The 20,112-nt window shown below is 37.9% G+C and overlaps 1 protein-coding gene across 2 annotated transcripts in view; it reads left to right on the forward strand.

Moving 5' to 3' along the window:
• Nucleotides 1–15,535, forward strand: part of LOC133646399 (CAP-Gly domain-containing linker protein 4-like) — a 63,739-nt gene extending 48,204 nt beyond the window's left edge. Inside the window, exons 12-15 of one of the 2 annotated variants that reach the window (XM_062041720.1) lie at nucleotides 5,681–5,804; nucleotides 11,610–11,689; nucleotides 11,811–11,889; nucleotides 14,238–15,535. In XM_062041720.1, the coding sequence (XP_061897704.1) occupies nucleotides 5,681–5,804; nucleotides 11,610–11,689; nucleotides 11,811–11,889; nucleotides 14,238–14,598 (644 nt within the window). In that variant the 3' untranslated portion in view covers nucleotides 14,599–15,535. The remainder of the gene's footprint in view (nucleotides 1–5,680; nucleotides 5,805–11,609; nucleotides 11,690–11,810; nucleotides 11,890–14,237) is intronic. The other variant, XM_062041719.1, reaches the window with a different exon arrangement.
• The last annotated feature ends 4,577 nt before the right edge of the window (nucleotides 15,536–20,112 follow it).

A 20,112-nucleotide genomic window follows, 5' to 3' on the forward strand; every position in this document is an offset into this window, starting at 1 on the left:
GGCTGCTGCCATGGTGAAATGGCTGCAAACTTTGCAGCGGAATTGCAAACTTCAAACATGCATTCAAAAGCAAACACTAGCCACAGGACCAATAGGAGAAGCGAAGGGCTAATTAGACTGTCTCTTATTGGTTGTGTTGCAAACATGTTTTTGTGAAGCTGCAGCAGAGCATCTTTGATCTGTAGATCAAACAAGCTGTTTGGACTTGGTTTATTTGATGTAGTTTCAGACATGCATACACAAACTATGTTTATCTGTTTGCATGTATTTTCAACATCTGTTTTACATAAATAATTGCATAAACTTTTGCAGCCTTGTACAAAGGACATCCTGCAAAAGCCACACGTTTGTATGCGGCTCAAATGTGTCAGTGCATGCACGCACCCACGCACTGTGACGCACAAGTATGAGGGGCCGTTAGGGACATTATTCAGAATTACCTCTTACATACACTACTGAAATGCTCTCACATAAACAACTGAAATCTTTTTCTTTTATACACACTACTGAAACACTCTTATAAACACTACTGAAATGCTCTTACATACACTACTGAAATGCTCTCACATAAACAACTGAAATCTTTTTCTCTCACACACCCTACTGAAACACTCTTATAAACACTACTGAAATGCTCTTACATATACTACTGAAACACTCGTATAAACACTACTGAAACACTCTTATAAACACTACTGAAATACTCTTACATACACTACTGAAACACTCTTATAAACACTACTGAAACACTCTTATAAACACTACTGAAATACTCTTACATACACTACTGAAACACTCTTACATACACTACTGAAACACTCTTACATACACTACTGAAATACTCTTACATACACTACTGAAACACTCTTATAAACACTACTGAAACACTCTTATAAACACTACTGAAACACTCTTATAAACACTACTGAAACACTCTTACATACACTACTGAAATACTCTTACATACACTACTGAAACACTCTTATAAACACTACTGAAACACTCTTATAAACACTACTGAAACACTCTTATAAACACTACTGGAACACTCTTACATACACTACTGGAACACTCTTATAAACACTACTGAAATGTTTTTGTCTCACGTACACACACACACACACACCTGGAATTATTTTTCACTAGTATGTATAAACGGATTTCACCTGTGTGTGTGCTTTTTACACGTGTGTGTAAGGGACAACAATTTCAGTAGTATGTGTGCAAAGATTTCAGTTATGTGTATGAGCGCATCTTACCATTGTGTATACAAGCATTTTACCACTATGTGTAAGAGCATCTTACTAGTGTGTGTAAGCGATGTGGCATTCCGGTTCCGGTATAATCCCCGCCCCTTTTCAGACAAGTTTATTTTTATTTTCTTTTAAAGCCAAGTTGTGGACAAAATGTCTGCCGACAAGCAGCTTAACCGAGGCGGGAGCTCCACTTCATAATTTGAGGGCTTCAGCGGAGAATATAATAACACTTTCAATGCAACAAGGGTCGGACTGCCGCCATGGGTCTCCCCCGCAGGACGCGGCACCTGAGCGGCCACACAGCGGTGCCTTTCTCCTCCCGACAGCCGCAGCCTGGAGCACTCGTTCCATTGCGAGTTTGCACCGCACACATGCAACGTTTCAGTTCATGGACATCGGGGCAAAAGGAGGAAAAGGTAATTAGACATTATTTATTTCTAAATGATTGTTGAATCACACGAAATGTAAGACAACATGGCATTGTAGTGAGCTACAATGGTAACATGTCGAAATGTGAATCACGTCGTGTTACGTCAGTAGCTAATCATATACTAATGATAATGGATTGCATTTATTTAGCGCTTATCATCGACTAGATAAGGGGTCCCCAAACTACGGCCCGCGGGCCGGTTACGGCCCTCCAAAGTCCAACATCCGGCCCGCTGGGAAAAACAATTTTTTTGTATTATTATTTTCAATCTGTCTTTTCTAATCTAATCCATTTTTTGGTGTTCCCTAGCCGCTCAGGCAAATCATATTGTCTACAAATGCATTTCCCTGTATGACTTATATTGTCTTAGCTGTTTTCATGTGATCTGATTGTTACATTCTTATTTCAGAGTCACCACACAGCTGCATGACCATTTCAACAAGGACGGAATAAACAACCTCTGGATTCATGGAACTTCTTTGCACACAAATATATTAATTGGAATATTCAATAAATTTCACATAGAAACATTGTGAATATTATTTTCAACAGTGTGTTGAAAACAACCTTTTTTGGCTCAGAAAGGTTCCTTATGTCTCATTATTCATATCCTTTCAATACTTGTCGGTGTGTAATTCCAGACATAGATGTAAACATTAATGAGACAACAATGAACATTTTTCAACAAGTGAACCCACTTGAAAATGATGGCAACTATGGAATAGACATTTTCACTTCAATTCTGCACTTTATTCAGTGGACAACATGGGAATAATAAGGTTTGTTAAAATGTTTTCTTCACTTGTGCAGTGTATTCTGCAAATTAACATTTTGTTTAAACATTTTGTAAAAAATAAATAAATAAGGAACCTGTTATACAGACCTGTATGAAGTTGCCCACTTTATTATTGCAAATATCAGAATAACACCGCAATACGTTTGTGCTGTGAACATTTATGTTTCTACGGTTGATGTTTTTAAGTTATTTTATGTTCTGACTAGTAATGTCATCCAGCCCCCACCACCACACACACTTTGTCAAAATCTCCCCAAACTTGTCCCAAATGTTAGTGATACACAATTTTTTTGTCTTATGATTATTGTATTTAGGTTAGGGGCTAGGTGTAAATATTAACACATTAACTTGAACTATAATTTTAGACAAACAATATCTATTGTCTGACTACAAGAAGCATTGAAAAGTATATAAATAATAAGGCATAGGGAACCTTTTTTGAGAAAAAAAAAAGATATTTAATATGTTTATGAGAAATGTATTGAATATTCCAATTAATATATTTGTGTGCAGAGAAGTTCCATGAATCCAGAGGTTGTTTATTCCGTCCTTGTTGAAATGGTCATGCAGCTGTGTGGTGACTCTGAAATAAGAATGTAACAATCAGATCACATGAAAACAGCTAAGACAATATACGTCATACAGGGAAATTTGTAGACAATATGATTTGCCTGAGCGGCTAGGGAACACCAAAAAATGGATTAGATTAGAAAAGACAGATTGAAAATAATAATACAAAACTTTTTTTTTTTCCAGCGGGCCGGATGTTGGACTTTGGAGGGCCGTAACCGGCCCGCGGGCCGTAGTTTGGGGACCCCTTATCTAGTCGATAAGCGCTAAATAAATGCAATCCATTATCATTAGTATATGATTAGCTACTGACGTAACACGACGTGATTCACATTTCGACATGTTACCATTGTAGCTCACTACAATGCCATGTTGTCTTACATTTCGTGTGATTCAACAAATCATTTAGAAATAAATAATGTCTAATGACCTTTTCCTCCTTTTGCCCCGATGTCCATGAACTGAAACGTTGCATGTGTGCGGTGCAAACTCGCAATGGAACGAGTGCTCCAGGCTGCGGCTGTCGGGAGGAGAAAGGCACCGCTGTGTGGCCGCTCAGGTGCCGCGTCCTGTGGGGGAGACCCATGGCGGCAGCCCGACCCTTGTTGCATTGAAAGTGTTATTATATTCTCCGCTGAAGCCCTCAAATTATGAAGTGGAGCTCCCGCCTCGGTTAAGCTACTTGTCGGCAGACATTTTGTCCACAACTTGGCTTTAAAAAAAATAAAAATAAACTTGTCTAAAAAGGGGCGGGGATTATACCGGAACCGGAATGCAACATCGCTTACACACACTAGTAAGATGCACTTACACATAGTGGTAAAATGCTCGTATACACAATGGTAAGATGCGCTCATACACATAACTGAAATCTTTGCACACATACTACTGAAATTGTTGTCCCTTACACACGTGTAAAAAGCACACACACACACACAGGTGAAATCCGTTTATACATACTAGTGAAAAATAATTCCAGGTGTGTGTGTGTGTGCGTGAGACAAAAACATTTCAGTAGTGTATGTAAGAATGTTTCAGTAGTGTTTATAAGAGTGTTTCAGTAGTGTTTATAAGAGTGTTTCAGTAGTATATGTAAGAGCATTTCAGTAGTGTTTATAAGAGTGTTTCAGTAGTGTATGTAAGAGTGTTTCAGTAGTGTATGTAAGAGTGTTTCAGTAGTGTATGTAAGAGTATTTCAGTAGTGTTTATAAGAGTGTTTCAGTAGTGTATGTAAGAGTGTTTCAGTAGTGTATGTAAGAGTATTTCAGTAGTGTTTATAAGAGTGTTTCAGTAGTGTATGTAAGAGTGTTTCAGTAGTGTATGTAAGAGTATTTCAGTAGTGTTTATAAGAGTGTTTCAGTAGTGTTTATAAGAGTGTTTCAGTAGTGTATGTAAGAGTATTTCAGTAGTGTTTATAAGAGTGTTTCAGTAGTGTTTATAAGAGTGTTTCAGTAGTATATGTAAGAGCATTTCAGTAGTGTTTATAAGAGTGTTTCAGTAGGGTGTGTGAGAGAAAAAGATTTCAGTTGTTTATGTGAGAGCATTTCAGTAGTGTATGTAAGAGCATTTCAGTAGTGTTTATAAGAGTGTTTCAGTAGTGTGTATAAAAGAAAAAGATTTCAGTTGTTTATGTGAGAGCATTTCAGTAATGTATGTAAGAGGTAATTCTGAATAATGTCCCTAACGGCCCCTCATACACAAGTGCGCACACATGCACGTGCAACATATTATGTGTAACCACATCCAAACAATGTCACTACCAACTCACGGACATAGTTTTTATTGCATACAAGTTGTTGGCAGGTTTTCGATTTTCAAAGCAACTATGACTACAATATGAACATATGGCACTATATGGTACTCTGGTGGTATCTCGCGGTTGAGGGGTCAAATTACACATCTAATAGGATTTGCACGTATCTCAAAGGGAAATGCTTGGATTAATTTGGTTTTCATGAAAAAAGCATGATAAAATAACAGGTTTACAGTACATGAAAAAATAGCCATTATAAAGAGAGTCAATAGGGAACAAAAAGGTCCTCAGGCCTATTATGTAGTCTAACTGTACAGCTCATGCTAAAAATAACTTATCAAAAAACGGACACTGAACATTTTGAGCTTAATTCCTTTACAACTCCAGTGGCTATATTTCTTCCCGCTGATTTTTAAAATTAAAATTCTGTTGTATGATGCCATCTTCAAAAGCAAAAAAGGACAAGAAAAGGGCCTGGGTCACCCTGAGGGTTAAAGACAGTTGCGTTTGGATTCAAATTTTTAAAAAGGCTTAGTCACAATGGCAGCCCCTACACTATAAGTCTGACAAATAAAAAAGAAAAAAGGGAAATTAAAACATTTTACTGTACAAGCCTGGCACATTCGTGTCTGAAGTGGGATAACGGTATTAAAATCCATCACACTCCTGCATGCATGAATACATGCTGCACCTTTAGATTGCGTGGCGGCCTGCAACTATTATGGTACAGTATACAGTATATATTTGTCTTATCATTTGGACAGCAACAATTGGAGGTCACCCAAAAACACATTTCTAGTTTGTTTCAACAGTCTTGGCCTCAAACTTCTACTGTGTTGTCAATGATCCCTTTTACAACATGTCTCTCGCTTCAGGATTCTGGTTGGGAATCGTACTCGACACACCCAGTGGGAAGAACGACGGCTCAGTGGGTGGTGTAAGATATTTCAGCTGCCCACCAAGGCATGGAGTATTTGCTCCTCCATCTCGTGTTCAAAGGTGAGCACTCATGCTTGAAGTTACAAAAAATAGTAACTTGTGTCAACTTTAGACTAGCCTGGGGTTGCCTTCATCAATACATCTGATGCCAGTAATGAGCTCTTTTGACAATGTCATTTGTGCTCGTGTTGACATATTGGATTCATCTCTGTGTGGCAAACAGTCGTCCTCTATGCTTGTAATTAACAAGAGTCTGAAATGTCAGTCAAGACGCCCCAAGGCCACCTCTCGCCATGACTTCTCAATTTTATGTGGCAGCCAATGAGCCAGCTGCTGCAAGCCTTGCCTTTTAGTATGGATCATAGATATTGTCAACGTCCATTATAAATCATGGGTAAGAAAGAGTTATTGATGAACAAAAAAAAGGTATTGACTGTGACCCAGTCATGACAAGTTGTCTTACTATATGATAAGTAATTTGAATCTGCAAGTTTTACTCTATTCCAGTTTATACACTGGATGCTTGTAACTTAAAAGTACATATTAAGGACTATGCTGTAACACATTCCCTGTATAACTGCTGACATGCGTGATTTTAAATTATAAAAATGAGCTTTGAAAAGCATTGTTTATCTTTTTGGAACCCAGAGTGAGGACTCAAGTGTTTAAAAAAGCAAAACATAATTTAGAGTTTAAGCTATCGAGATGTTTCGATTTATTTCCAACAGAAAGTTTGATTGCTTTAGTGTTTCTAAATGACTCCCTGGTGTTGTGCCTACTTTTTTGCTATTAATCATACATTTCATAGGATTTGGTCCACCATTAGTCAGCTTGCTTATTCATCAGACTGCTTGATTTGTGTGCAGTATACATAGATCACAAAAAAATCGGCATTCATATGTCATTAGTAACATAAAATCATGCCCGGGCTTTGTATCTAAATATTTTAGTCTGTGCGTGCAAACACTGTTTAGTTTAAAGTTGAATTCCGGTGACCGTAAAGGCCGTAATGTATAATTCACATCATTTTTAAATTTACCAGAGCATTGTGTTGCTGATTGGGCACTGAGTGGCTTTATCAGCATGTTCTCCACTTGTTTATTATCATAGGTTAAAATAACTGAACTATAACTTTATGCATTCTAATGTTGCTACTATTATAACACGGTAGTCATAAAGGATTGACCAGAGCCAAATTGCCAATTTAGTTTAATTTGTAATGAGCCAGGAGACATCGGTGGCAAAATAATAGTAACATTTAATAATAATACATGGGATTTATATAGCGCTTTTCCAAGTACCCAAAGTCGATTTACATGTAGAACCCATCATTCATTCACACCTGGTGGTGGTAAGCTACTTTCATAGCCACAGCTGCCCTGGGGTAGACTGACGGAAGCGTGGCTGCAATTTGCGCCAACCTATCATTCATCATTCAATTCACCGGTGTGAGTGGCACCGGGGGAAAAGGGTGAAGTGTCCCGCCCAAGGACACAACGGCAGCGATTTTTGGATGGTAAGAGGCGGGGAGCGAACCTGCAACCCTCAGGTTTCTGGCACGGTTGCTCCACCCACTACGCCATGCCGCCCCATTTGATATGTTTCCCATACAGTGGTACCTAAGAATTTGTTCTAAAAGGTCCAATGAAGCCAAATGTTACAGTCTTAAGTTGGCGTTGTTGGTTCGGACCCCAAAATGCACAGCAAGGTAGGCAAAGTACAGGCAATAAGTCCATTTGATTGTAAAACACAGGTACAAAACAAATATGGTGCAGCATCGATTATTGCTATTGTACAATTTTTTCAGCTATAGTTACATTAATCATTAGTAATGTAGCAGCCTAGTTTTGAATTGCAGGGTCCCTGCTATCATATGTTGATAAAATATTTTTATTATTGCGCATTGAAAAAAAGTACAAAGACTGAATCATCAACATGTGGGGTCTTTGTTTGGACATTCGTTTACACGGAATGATATGCAGGCAAACCGTACAATAACCGAGACAGCATAAGAAAATCAAGACAACATTTTGGACAATATTTTTGTCTAATTCTTATGAAAAATGAGGCATACAAAAACTGGGGTACCACTATGCTGTACACTGTTTCTTTCATAGCTTTTATTGTTTTGTTGTATAAAAACATGACCGCCTAGTTTTCTATAACAGTGATTGTGAGTGATTCTCAAACTGTGGTACGGGCTCCATCTAGTGGTACACCGAATAATCACTTAATTAAGTGATGAGTGTTTTATTTTCCAATATTCAAACTGTGTGTAATGTTACAAAGGCCACAAATATTGAATATGCTTGTTAAATAAAACCCCTGCCTTGTTTTTAATGAATACTTAGGCCTACTACTGTATTTTAATGTTGGTCATTATGGTGGTACTTAGAGAGAAACATTTTTTTGAGGCGGTACTTGGTGAAAAAAGTTTGAGAACCACTGTTCTAACACATTACATTTTTATGCCAGTACTGCATTACATCCTGTATACCATGTGTCACGTTTAACGTATGTAGCCTATAAAAATAGTATGAGGCCTGTCAGATGACGAAAGTAGCAAGTTCTTATACTGCTCACAAGCCACTAGGTGGCACACTAAACATGTTACACACAGAGCTGTGTATATAAAGAGTGTGGACAACTAAACAACAAGCCATGTTGTTGGACAGACACCAAGGACATGTGCAGCTGGAAGCATGCAATTGCGGTTGTTCGGATGTTGCTTTTATTTCGTCAAAGTATAATTTTGGACCAATTTTGCGGCCATAATTGATGCACTCTGTTGTATAATAATAATAATACCTGGGATTTATATTGCGCTTTTCTAAGTAATACATTCATGCAGTGTTTAGTCGACCAGCAGGCTGTACATACTCCCGACGGCGCAAAAAACGTATTACACTCATTTTGCCAAAATCCTCCTTAGCTTTGGACCAACAATTACAGAAACAATATGTCTTTTGTGGGACATATGTCAACTGGGGGCTGCGTCCAATGTATTGTTTGTCATCACTGTGCTATATCTATATATGCCTGTGATTTTACTTTTTTAATTTTTTTTATATAGGTTTTGCTGTGGCGAGTCATGGCTTCCTGATTTTATTATCCCCATACTTGAATACTGAACTAATGCATTTTTTAAATTTTTATATTTAGTAGTTTAGTTTGGAATATTAATATTGGTGACAAATGAAGAAAAGGTGCAATTTTGAAGCTGGGTTTTGTCAGGCAAAATGTATTCATTCACTTTTACTGAGAGTGTGATATACCATGTGTATGTATGCTTGCTTACCTTGCACAACTTACTGTCACTCTTTGGCACACTTGCCGGCTAAACTTTACTTTTCATAATGTGCTTCGATGCAATGCAAATACTTCCAGCGTTTTTGGTGAGTGGAGCGTCCCCATGCCACACAACAGGGCTTGTTTACATGGGAAAAAACTCTTCAGTTAAAATAAATATCTCATTAGGAAGTACAGTGTCACATAGCAGTGACACCAAACTGGCTTTTGACCAATCATTTATGAGATCGTCTGAAACCGAGTTGTCCATACTCTCTCTATAGATGGCTCTGGTTACACAACGAGAGCAAGCTAGGAGCAGGGATGCTAATAAATTAGATAACCGCTAAGCTAGCTTTAAACAACAAGACTTAGTAAAGTTAAGGAAGTGTAGATGGAACCGGGAGAGTAAGCAGCTGATAAACAGGAAAATAACAAATTAATTAGTAAGTCTAGAGCAGTGATAGGCAAACTACGGCCTGGGGGCCATATCCGGCCCGTTGGTCTTTTTAATCTGGCCCGCCAAATATTAGAATAAAATTAAGCAAAGATCTGTTTTGAGAATTGCCACAACAAAACTGATACTAGACTTTGAAGCATTAGCAAAAAAGGGTGATCAAAAACACTGCTCCCACTAAAACAATGTAAGTGTTAACCCTCCATCCATCCATCCATTTTCTACCGCTTGTCCCTTTCGGGGTCGCGGGGTGTGCTGGAGCCTATCTCAGCTGCATTCGGGCGGAAGGCGGGGTACACCCTGGACAAGTCGCCACCTCATCACAGGGCCAACACAGATAGACAGACAACATTCACACTCACATTCACACACTAGGGCCAATTTAGTGTTGCCAATCAACCTATCCCCAGGTGCATGTCTTTGGAGGTGGGAGGAAGCCGGAGTACCCGGAGGGAACCCACGCAGTCACAGGGAGAACATGCAAACTCCACACAGAAAAATCCCGAGCCCGTTAACCCTGTAATACCATTTTTGTGTTTTTTTGATGTTCTGATATGATTTTGTTGAAAATAGGCGTATTCTGATTAAGTAGTCCATGTTTGGGAAGACTACTCTACTAACAACAGACATGATATGCTTTGAAATGCATCACATGCTCACCCGGCCCGTCTGTCACACTTCAAAAGCCAAGTTTTCAACGTTTGCCCACCCCTGGTCTAGAGAGAGGATAACATAACTGTTAGTGTGTCAGCAAAGTCACAACCAGAAGTACACAACAAGGGCACAAGAGCAGATCGATTCATAAATTGGTGGTGTCTATATCAAGAGTAGTATCAGTAAATGATTGATACTAGAGTGATTAGGTCGAGATTTGTATTTTCTCAAAATATTTCTTGTTGTTTTTGTTGAGGTTAACAAACCTGGGGGAAAAATTCCTTGGGCACAGGAGGACTTTGTGTGTTGATTTTATTAAACCGTCAATAGCACTCACCATAAATACATTGACAAATGTATACTTACTACCAGTACATATGATTGGTAATGTTAACTCATGGATGATCAGTATCGTAAAATCCTGATTGGAACACCTTTAGTTTTTTTTACCACTTTATGTTATATATTTTCAATATGAGATTTCCAGTTCATTTTGTCAGCTATTAGTATACCTAGAAATGTGATTTATTTTACCCTGTCAGTGTCGGCATTTAGTCAATTCACTGAAAACAATCATGGACATTTTAAATTTAAGCGAATGCAGTCCGTCTCACTTTTGCTGATCATTATGTGGGATCTTGGCAGGTTTGAGTTACCGGTAGCTCTTCCTGGATGCCAATGCAATAGTATTATAAGTGAACACCATCGTTGGCCCGCGAATGAATGTGCATTTCTAGAATTTAATACATTTGATCAGTATAAACATTTTTCCTCATTTGGCTAAGGACAGAACAATGACTCTATACTGTATGTATCTCAAATGCAAATGTAGCTACAGTATTTATGGAGCGCCTGAAAAAGTTGTTATGGATAAATACTTACATGGCGGTTATAATTTTTAGTCCGGTATCATTTAAAAGATTAATTGTTGGTTTTATCTTCCTCCACCCTATAGGGCTGGGAAGTCTTTTTTCATTGCTTCCATTAACTCCTAGCATCGTTTCTTTTAATCTACCATTTACGCCTTCCATGAGATAGAAGATACCACTTGTAGTGTTGTTGTTTTTTTGCCATATATTTTTCATGTCTGTTCAATTTGACCCCTAATTAACCTTTCTTTTTCAGGAGCATACATACTTCTGTCATAAGGACAACCTTCATTTGGCGACGTGTTTCTTGCCGCTCTTTTCTACAACCGATTAGGAAAACAAACAACTTTTCTTTTGCTGCAGGGAGATAAGATAATCCTTTATTACTCCCGTGGTGGAGAAATTCACATCACAGCACTTTTTGTTGCTGTCAGGGAGAGAGTGGGGGCAATCAGCTGAAGTCATCTGTTTTTTATTTGAAAACTAAAATGCTATACAGTACTTACTGAATTTGCAACAGACCTTGTCTTTGCTGTCTCAGTATATTTGTACACGGGTGACTGCTGTTACATTACTTATGCTACATCTGTTTAATAGTTTGTCTTCCCCAAGGATTCATGGATCTGTTGATTGCCTCTCAGAGCTCTCCTCGTCGCATCTCAATCGTCCTTTCAGCGGTGAGTACGCCATCTGTATTGTGGTCCTTGTCTGAGACGTGTTTTTGCATTCATCATGCGCAAATGAAAGTTAGAATTTTGCCAGCACATGCACACTTGAATTCATGTGATTGCCACGCAGGAACGATCCGTCGCAGTTCAAGTACATCGTCTACTATCGCCGCTCCAAAGGAAACAAGCAATAGAAGGCCTGTTACCAGGTGTGTCTTTTTTCCACACTATGCTCATATTTCTCCAGCTTCCAGCTCACCGTTTGCAGACAGGAAGCAGTTGTGTTGTATCAGCAGAGGGTTCCTTTTTCCATAAGGCTGTTGCACTGTTATTTGAAGTGAAGAAGAGATTTAATTTCAGCCCCTCAAATACAGTGGAAGTTTTAACGGGGAGCACAATTTATTATTCGATGCTGGTCAATTTTACAGTGCTGGTCCAACAATTGTTCCCAATATAATGTTAATATATAGTTTGTCTATACTTTTTTCCAACAATGTGTGACTCCAATAAGCACAATTTGAAGTGCATTTTAACCACTTTTTACATACCGTATAACAGGGCTATGCAACCCCGGGAATGACGCCAAACCGGCCCCCGAGTTCAGTTCAAATCTTAAAATTGTTCTTACAAATGTCCACTGCAAAGATGCTGGTTCTCAAACTACACTGAACAAAAATATAAATGCTACCCCAATTCCAGCTATACAATACTTTTGGACAACATTTTTGTCTAATTCTAATTCAATTGATCTGCAAACACAAAACAAAAACAAAAGGAAATCATTTTTATTTGAATCAGTTCTTAAAATGTATGACTCGATTTGGAATTAAAATTAAAAAAAATTGCGATTTGAATGTGAATCGAATTTTGGGGGGGGGGGGGGGTTATCTAGTTAGTGTCAATCAGAGACTGGACAAATGTATGCTCTGATTAGCTGTTTGGTTGCCAATTAGATCACTTGTTACTAGAGATGTCCGATAATATCGGCCTGTCGATATTATCGGCCGATATATGCGTTAAAATGTAATATCGGAAATTAGCGGTATCGTTTTTTTTTATTATCGGTATCGTTTTTTTTTTGTTTTGTTTTGTTTTGTTTTTTTATTAAATCAACATAAAGAACACAAGATACACTTACAATTAGTGCACCAACCCAAAAAACCTCCCTCCCCCATTTACACTCATTCACACAAAAGGGTTGTTTCTTTCTGTTATTAATATTCTGGTTCCTACATTATATATCAATATATATCAATACAGTCTGCAAGGGATACAGTCCGTAAGCACACATGATTGTGCGTGCTGCTGGTCCACTAATAGTACTAACCTTTAACAGTTAATTTGACTAATTTTCATTCATTACTAGTTTCTATGTAACTGTTTTTATATTGTTGTACTTTCTTTTTTATTCAAGAAAATGTTTTTTAATTTATTTATCTTATTTTACTAATTTTTAAAAAAAGTACCTTATCTTCACCATACCTGGTTGTCCAAATTAGGCATAATAATGTGTTAATTCCACGACTGCATATATCGGTTGATATCGGTATCGGTAATTAAAGAGTTGGACAATATCGGGATATCGGATATCGGCAAAAAGCCATTATCGGACATCCCTACTTGTTACATTGCAAGAAAATGTACAACAATTACTTCATAATGTTTATAAATCATTACCCATAAAGCTTTATTTAACCAAGTTAATAAAACAAATCACCTGTGGCTGTCGTACAAGTTGTTTTTCATTAATTAGCTGACAACCAATGCTTCCGAGATAATGCAGCAAGCAATCTAATTGAAGACCAAACAGCTAATCAGAGTGTATGTTTATGGTAGACATTTTGGCACACATGTAATGCTGAGACCAGAAACCTTAGTCATTATTGCATGTTATTTTGGATGATAACAAACATGTTTATTAAGCACAAAATAAATGTATGATATATTTGCTCACACTAAGTTGCTTGAGTTTATTTCTTTTCAAAATATATTGTACAGGTGAAACTCAAAAAACTTCAAATGTGACACTGATATATGATACAAAGTCATTACATGTACATTGAGGTTATGAGAGGCCTTAATTTGTTATAATTCTGATGATATTGGGTAACAGTTTTTGAACACCGCAAATTTTCTGAGATTTTCAATTTGAGAGTTTCATAAGATGTTAATCATCAAATTTATATCAAAAGAAGGCTTGAAATATCTTGATATTAATTTTTTTTACAATGTTTTACTTGTATGTGCTTGCAAACTCTATAATTCTGAGCTAATAATCTGCCTTTGTGCCCTCAAAATCAAGGCACAAATATAACTCTATAGATTTTTTGCGATTATATGTGACATTTGCACGATGGCAGTGTAACTTTTGAGGCATCCCTTTACAAAAACGGGTCGGTTCTCCAAAATTGGTTTCACTGTACTGTACTGTACTGTACTTTACTGTACTTAGCTTGCACTTGTCTCATTAACTTTGGATGAACCCTCCCACTGCTTTCCGATTTCATGAATTCCCTTTACTATGTTTTCCCCATGCCATCACCTTCCATCTAAAAAGGAGCCGTTCCAACCCTCATCGCCAACGCTGGAACACCCTGAGTGGCGGCAGCCGCAGCGTTCCAGGCAGTACTGCGGGTATCGTTTCCAGTTCTGACTGCCAGGTCCGCCTCCATGTGGGCATGCAGGTCCTGTTGAACAGTGCCAATGAGATGGCGTCCATCCGTTACTTGGGCACAGCTGACTTCGCCCCTGGCCTGTGGCTGGGTCTCGAGCTCCGAGGCCCCAAAGGAAAGAACGACGGCTCTGTTGGTGGCCGCCGCTACTTCACCTGCCGCCCTGGCTGTGGCATGCTTGTCCGTCCGAGCCGTGTCACCTATCATGGGATCAATGGATCCCGCTTGGTGGATGAAAACAGTTGAGAACAGGAATTATTCCAACACAACTCCAGAGAAGGTGCACTTGTAGGTGGGATCTGTTTGTGAGTCTTACATCAATCGATCAGAGATTTTTTATTTAGAACTTGTGGGTTAAAACCTACCTTGATCCTCCAAGCCTAGCTAATTGTTATGTGAAATACTGCACTTTATTGAATAATATTTGAATTCCCAATGGAATAAACTGCAGAAGGGAGCATTTAAAAATATATAAAGCACTGCAATACTTTTAAATAAAAATTAGTTTCCTAGATCAGAATATATTCAGCAGGTTATATGGATATGCACATTTTTAAATATAGTTTGAAATTTAAAATCTCTGTAGGATAATTTAGGTGCATTACCCTAAGCAGAAGTGTTTTTCATCACTAATAACTTGGATACAAGAGAGTAACTACATATGTGTGTGTTTTACATTAAATTGATGGACATAAAGTCAGTCTAATCAAAACTTCCATTCTAATACAATTGGAGCACCACAAATATATCTTACTGTACAATGTCAAGTAGTGATAAAAATGACTGAAATGCACATGGTTTTGAGCCCATCCTTACTTGGCATACTAAAATAGGAGTCTAGCAGAGAACAACCTAAAGGGGAACTGCACTTTTTGGGGATTTTTTCCCATCCACAATCCTTATGTGAGTAGTTTTCCTTTCTGTGTGTTCTAAATATTGTAAATCTGCTCGTACGAGGTGGCTAACAATGCAGGGAATGGGATTAATCTACTCCGCCAATAAAGTGCTCTAAAAAACTTAGACTTAGACTTAGACAAACTTTAATGAACCACAAGGGAAATTGTTCAACACAGTAGCTCAGTTACAATGATGGAAAGTGTAAGGATGAAAAAAAAGGACAATGCCGGTATAAATAGACTAAATTTAGCGATATAAAATCTAACATATATACAAATATATACAAACCCCGTTTCCATATGAGTTGGGAAATTGTGTTAGATGTAAATATAAACGGAATACAATGATTTGCAAATCATTTTCAACCCATATTCAGTTGAGTATGCTACAAAGACAACATATTTGGTGTTCAAACTGATAAACTTTTTTTTTTTTTACAAATAATCATTAACTTTAAAATTTGATGCCAGCAACACGTGACAAAGAAGTTGGGAAAGGTGGCAATAAATACTGATAAAGTTGAGGAATGCTCATGAAACACATATTTGGAACATCCCACAGGTGAACAGGCAAATTGGGAACAGGTGGGTGCCATGATTGGGTATAAAAGTAGATTCCATTAAATGCTCAGTCATTCACAAACAAGGATGGAGCGAGAGTAGCCACTTTGTCAACAAATGCGTGAGCAAATTGTTGAACAGTTTAAGAAAAACCTTTCTCAACCAGCTATTGCAAGGAATTTAGGGATTTCACCATCTACGGTCTGTAATATCATCAAAGGGTTCAGAGAATCAGGAGAAATCACTGCACGTAAGCAGCTAAGCCCGTGACCTTCGATCCCTCAGGCTGTACTACATCAACAAGCGACATCAGTGTGTAAAGGATATCACCACATGGGCTCAGTAACACTTCAGAAACCCACTGTCAGTAACTACATTTAGTCGCTACATCTGTAAGTGCAAGTTAAAACTCTCCTATGCAAGGCGAAAACCTTTTATCAACAACACCCAGAAACACCGTCGGCTTCGCTGGGCCTGAGCTCATCTAAGATGGGCTGATACAAAGTGGAAAAGTGTTCTGTGGTCTGACGAGTCCACATTTCAAATTGTTTTTGGAAACTGTGGACGTCGTGTCCTCCGGACCAAAGAGGAAAAGAACCATCCAGATTGTTATAGACGCAAAGTTGAAAAGCCAGCATCTGTGATGGTATGGGGGTGTATTAGTGCCCAAGACATGGGTAACTTACACATCTGTGAAGGCGCCATTAATGCTGAAAGGTACATACAGGTTTTGGAGCAACATATGTTGCCATCCAAGCAACGTTACCATGGACGCCCCTGCTTATATCAGCAAGACAATGCCAAGCCACGTCTTACATCAACGTGGCTTCATAGTAAAAGAGTGCGGGTACTAGACTGGCCTGCCTGTAGTCCAGACCTGTCTCCCATTGAAAATGTGTGGCGCATTATGAAGCCTAAAATACCACAACGGAGACCCCCGGACTGTTGAACAACTTAAGCTGTACATCAAGCAAGAATGGGAAAGAAGTCCACCTGAGAAGCTTAAAAAATGTGTCTCCTCAGTTCCCAAACGTTTACTGAGTGTTGTTAAAAGGAAAGGCCATGTAACACAGTGGTGAACATGCCCTTTCCCAACTACTTTGGCATGTGTTGCAGCCATGAAATTTTAAGTTAATTATTATTTGCAAAAAAAAAAAGTTTATGAGTTTGAACATCAAATATCTTGTCTTTGTAGTGCATTCAATTGAATATGGGTTGAAAAGGATTTGCAAATTATTGTATTCTGTTTATATTTACGTCTAACACAATTTCCCAACTCATATGGAAACGGGGTTTGTACATAATATGTGTACAGTATATTATATATACAGATATATTATATTATGTCTATATCATTTATACAATATATACCAATGACCATGTACAATATTACAGTATATGTGACAGCAGCAGCATAAAATAGAGAGTAGATCCAGCAAAAAATAGAAAATAGACATGAAAAACAAAGAGAAGTAGCTGACATGTCAGGAGTCAAGTAAAAGGCAGATATCATCTATTGCTGTATGGCGAGTGATTATACAGCTGGATGGAGTGTGGAAAGAAGGAGTTCTTGAATCGCACAGTGCGGGAAGGAAGCTGAAGGAGCCTGTTGGAGTATGAGCTCCGCCACCAACAACGCTCAATTTACATGCCGTGACCTGAATATTAACCAAGCTATATAGACATTTTTATTATAAGAGCTACATGGGGGAACTACTTTGATGGCATTGTGACACATCGCCTTGCTCACACTGCTCCTCCTACGCTTGTAGCCAGCTACTTGCTACTAGCTAGCTTGACCTGCTAAGCTTGAGCTGCTTTTGCTGCTGCTGTATTGCCTTTGAGTTAGGAAACGTTAATGCTCGGGTATAAATCATTCCCTCTCACCAGTATAGAAGAATGTTGTGTCACCAAACTGGAAAATGTATGGCTCTCAATAAAAGGAACACAGCATAAGACCACCGCAACATCGCAAGGAAACATTTTTTTTATCTGAGGAGTGAGGTTTATTCAAAATTTTTATCAACTGAAGAATAATAGAGCAAGTGCTGAAAGATACAGCTTCCCATTTGTCGGCATCCCAGTGAGAGTGGACATTATCTAATGTTCTTATTTGAAACACTTGGCACATAGTAATAAACGCTACTGTTGTTGTGCGCTGTGAAATCAATGTGCCCAGGATAAAGTAATGCCTAAAATGTCCAAAATACATAAATATTACATGTTATCATGAATGTGCCTGTCACTACATTACAGTACATACATACAGCATGTTCATGAAACATTGTTTTTACAGGGCATTCTAAATTGTATCCGCTCTACATGCATTGTTAGCTGCCTCTTACAAGCAGTTTTTCCACTATCTAAAACGCACAGAAAAGGGAAAGACGTGTGCTCTCGCATAAGGATTGTGGCTTTCTACAAATGTATATGTAACTCCCTCCAAATAGCACAGACACAATGGCTTTCTTGAACTGATTTATTTGAAGGCTTCCTTTCCCTTCAAATTCACCTTGAAAACTGAAATAAAATAAAGCACGTTATAAACGTAAAAATAACAACATGCACAGCATGTGGATCAAACATTTTACCGAAGTAAATACAAACAGAAATGACAAACAAATACCTCGTTGGCCTGCATGCTTCTTTTAGGAGGGAATTGTGATCTTCAGGCTCTTATAGCCCAAACGCTTGAGTCCTTGTGACACTTTTTAGTCTTTGTGACAGTCAGTCTCTCTCTTTCTGCCTTCACATTGCATCAAAAATGTTTTCTCATACCCGGAAGTAGCTTCCTTACATCAGACGACAGACCAAACGAGACACTTCAAAATAAAAGTATGCCCACAATCTTAACAAAAAGGCATGAAATTACATTTTTAACCATAGTAACTTAAATATAGCGTTCTTATGAACTTTTATGCATTTTGATTTGAATTCCCTTTTATGAACTTAACTTATTATTCTGTTTTTAGAGAAATAAAACAAATTATAATAATTATTAGTAGCAACAGTTACAGTATACTTCTGTTAACGTTTCATCTCCTAGTGTACAATAACATTACATTAAAACAGGGGTGTTCAAAGTGTGGCCCACAGCTTGTTTTTTTTATTGGCCGGCGACACATTCTAAAGACAAAATAAACAAGTCTCAGATTAGAACATTACACAAACAAAGTAAGAAAAAATCAAACTGGCCCAATTCTCCCCAAAAAATGGGAATTGAAAACCAAAATGGTCGACAAATGTATAAGGTATAGTTGTTGATTCCCATGCGTCCTGTCATGATCATGTCTACACATTTCTTGCAAAATATGGTAAGTTATTGTGTGTGCTAAAGCCTTCAAAAAAATCTAGTTGGCGGTATGATAACAATATTTGTAGAGAATAATGATAAAAATAAATGTAATATCTCAAGGGGTTAGATTTGGCAAGGCAAGTTAATTTTAGAGCACAATTCTTATGCAAGACAATTCAAAATGCTTTGCAAATGTATAAAATTACGAGAAAGTGAATCAAATAATTAAAAAAATGCAACCATTATAAAAAATAAGCATTAATTAATCTAATTTGCTTTGTTACCTATAACACAAAGCTAAGATGCATATTTATTGTTTTAGTTTACCATTTATTGACCTACATTGTACTGGTTTCAGTATATTTGATGTACAAATTGTATTAAAATGGCCCTCGTATCCTTAAATATTTCGGCAATGCGACCCTCGATTTGGACACCCCTGCATTAAACAATGAGGGGCTTGTTACATATAAGAACAAAAAACAGTTACCTTATCTTATCGTTTTTTGGGTAGTCAAAAAACATGCACAAAATAGAGATACATGGATTTTATTAGACAATAACAATATAATAACACAGAATGAGGCATAGCTATATCCTTGTGGGAACCAGCGTCCACTGCAGTTTACATTTGTTTTTTGGCCTATTTGTTTTGTCAGAGTTTCACATTTTTCCAGAATGGAATTGCCCTGGAGGCTGGTTCTCAGGGGGATATTTGATAATAAAGTAAAGCAGCTTGAGAGGAAAAATGTAATCATTAAGTTTCGGAGTTGAACAGGGTACTTTCCTCTTTTATTAGAGCTGTCAGGGTAAATTTGCAGAAAACAAGTGGTCCATTGTGCGTGTGTGTGCAGCAGATCCTCTATTTCGTAAAAGGCTCATGCATCATCCAATTAGGAGGTGTAAGTCTCAGTTGTAGCAGGGGAATCTTCAATGGTGTTCTGTCATTAATGTGTCTGGTCGACACAAGATTGCCTAACTCATCTTGTAACGTTTTTTAAACATGTT

Source organism: Entelurus aequoreus, linkage group LG03, assembly GCF_033978785.1.
Source record: "Entelurus aequoreus isolate RoL-2023_Sb linkage group LG03, RoL_Eaeq_v1.1, whole genome shotgun sequence".
Lineage (NCBI taxonomy): Eukaryota > Metazoa > Chordata > Actinopteri > Syngnathiformes > Syngnathidae > Entelurus > Entelurus aequoreus.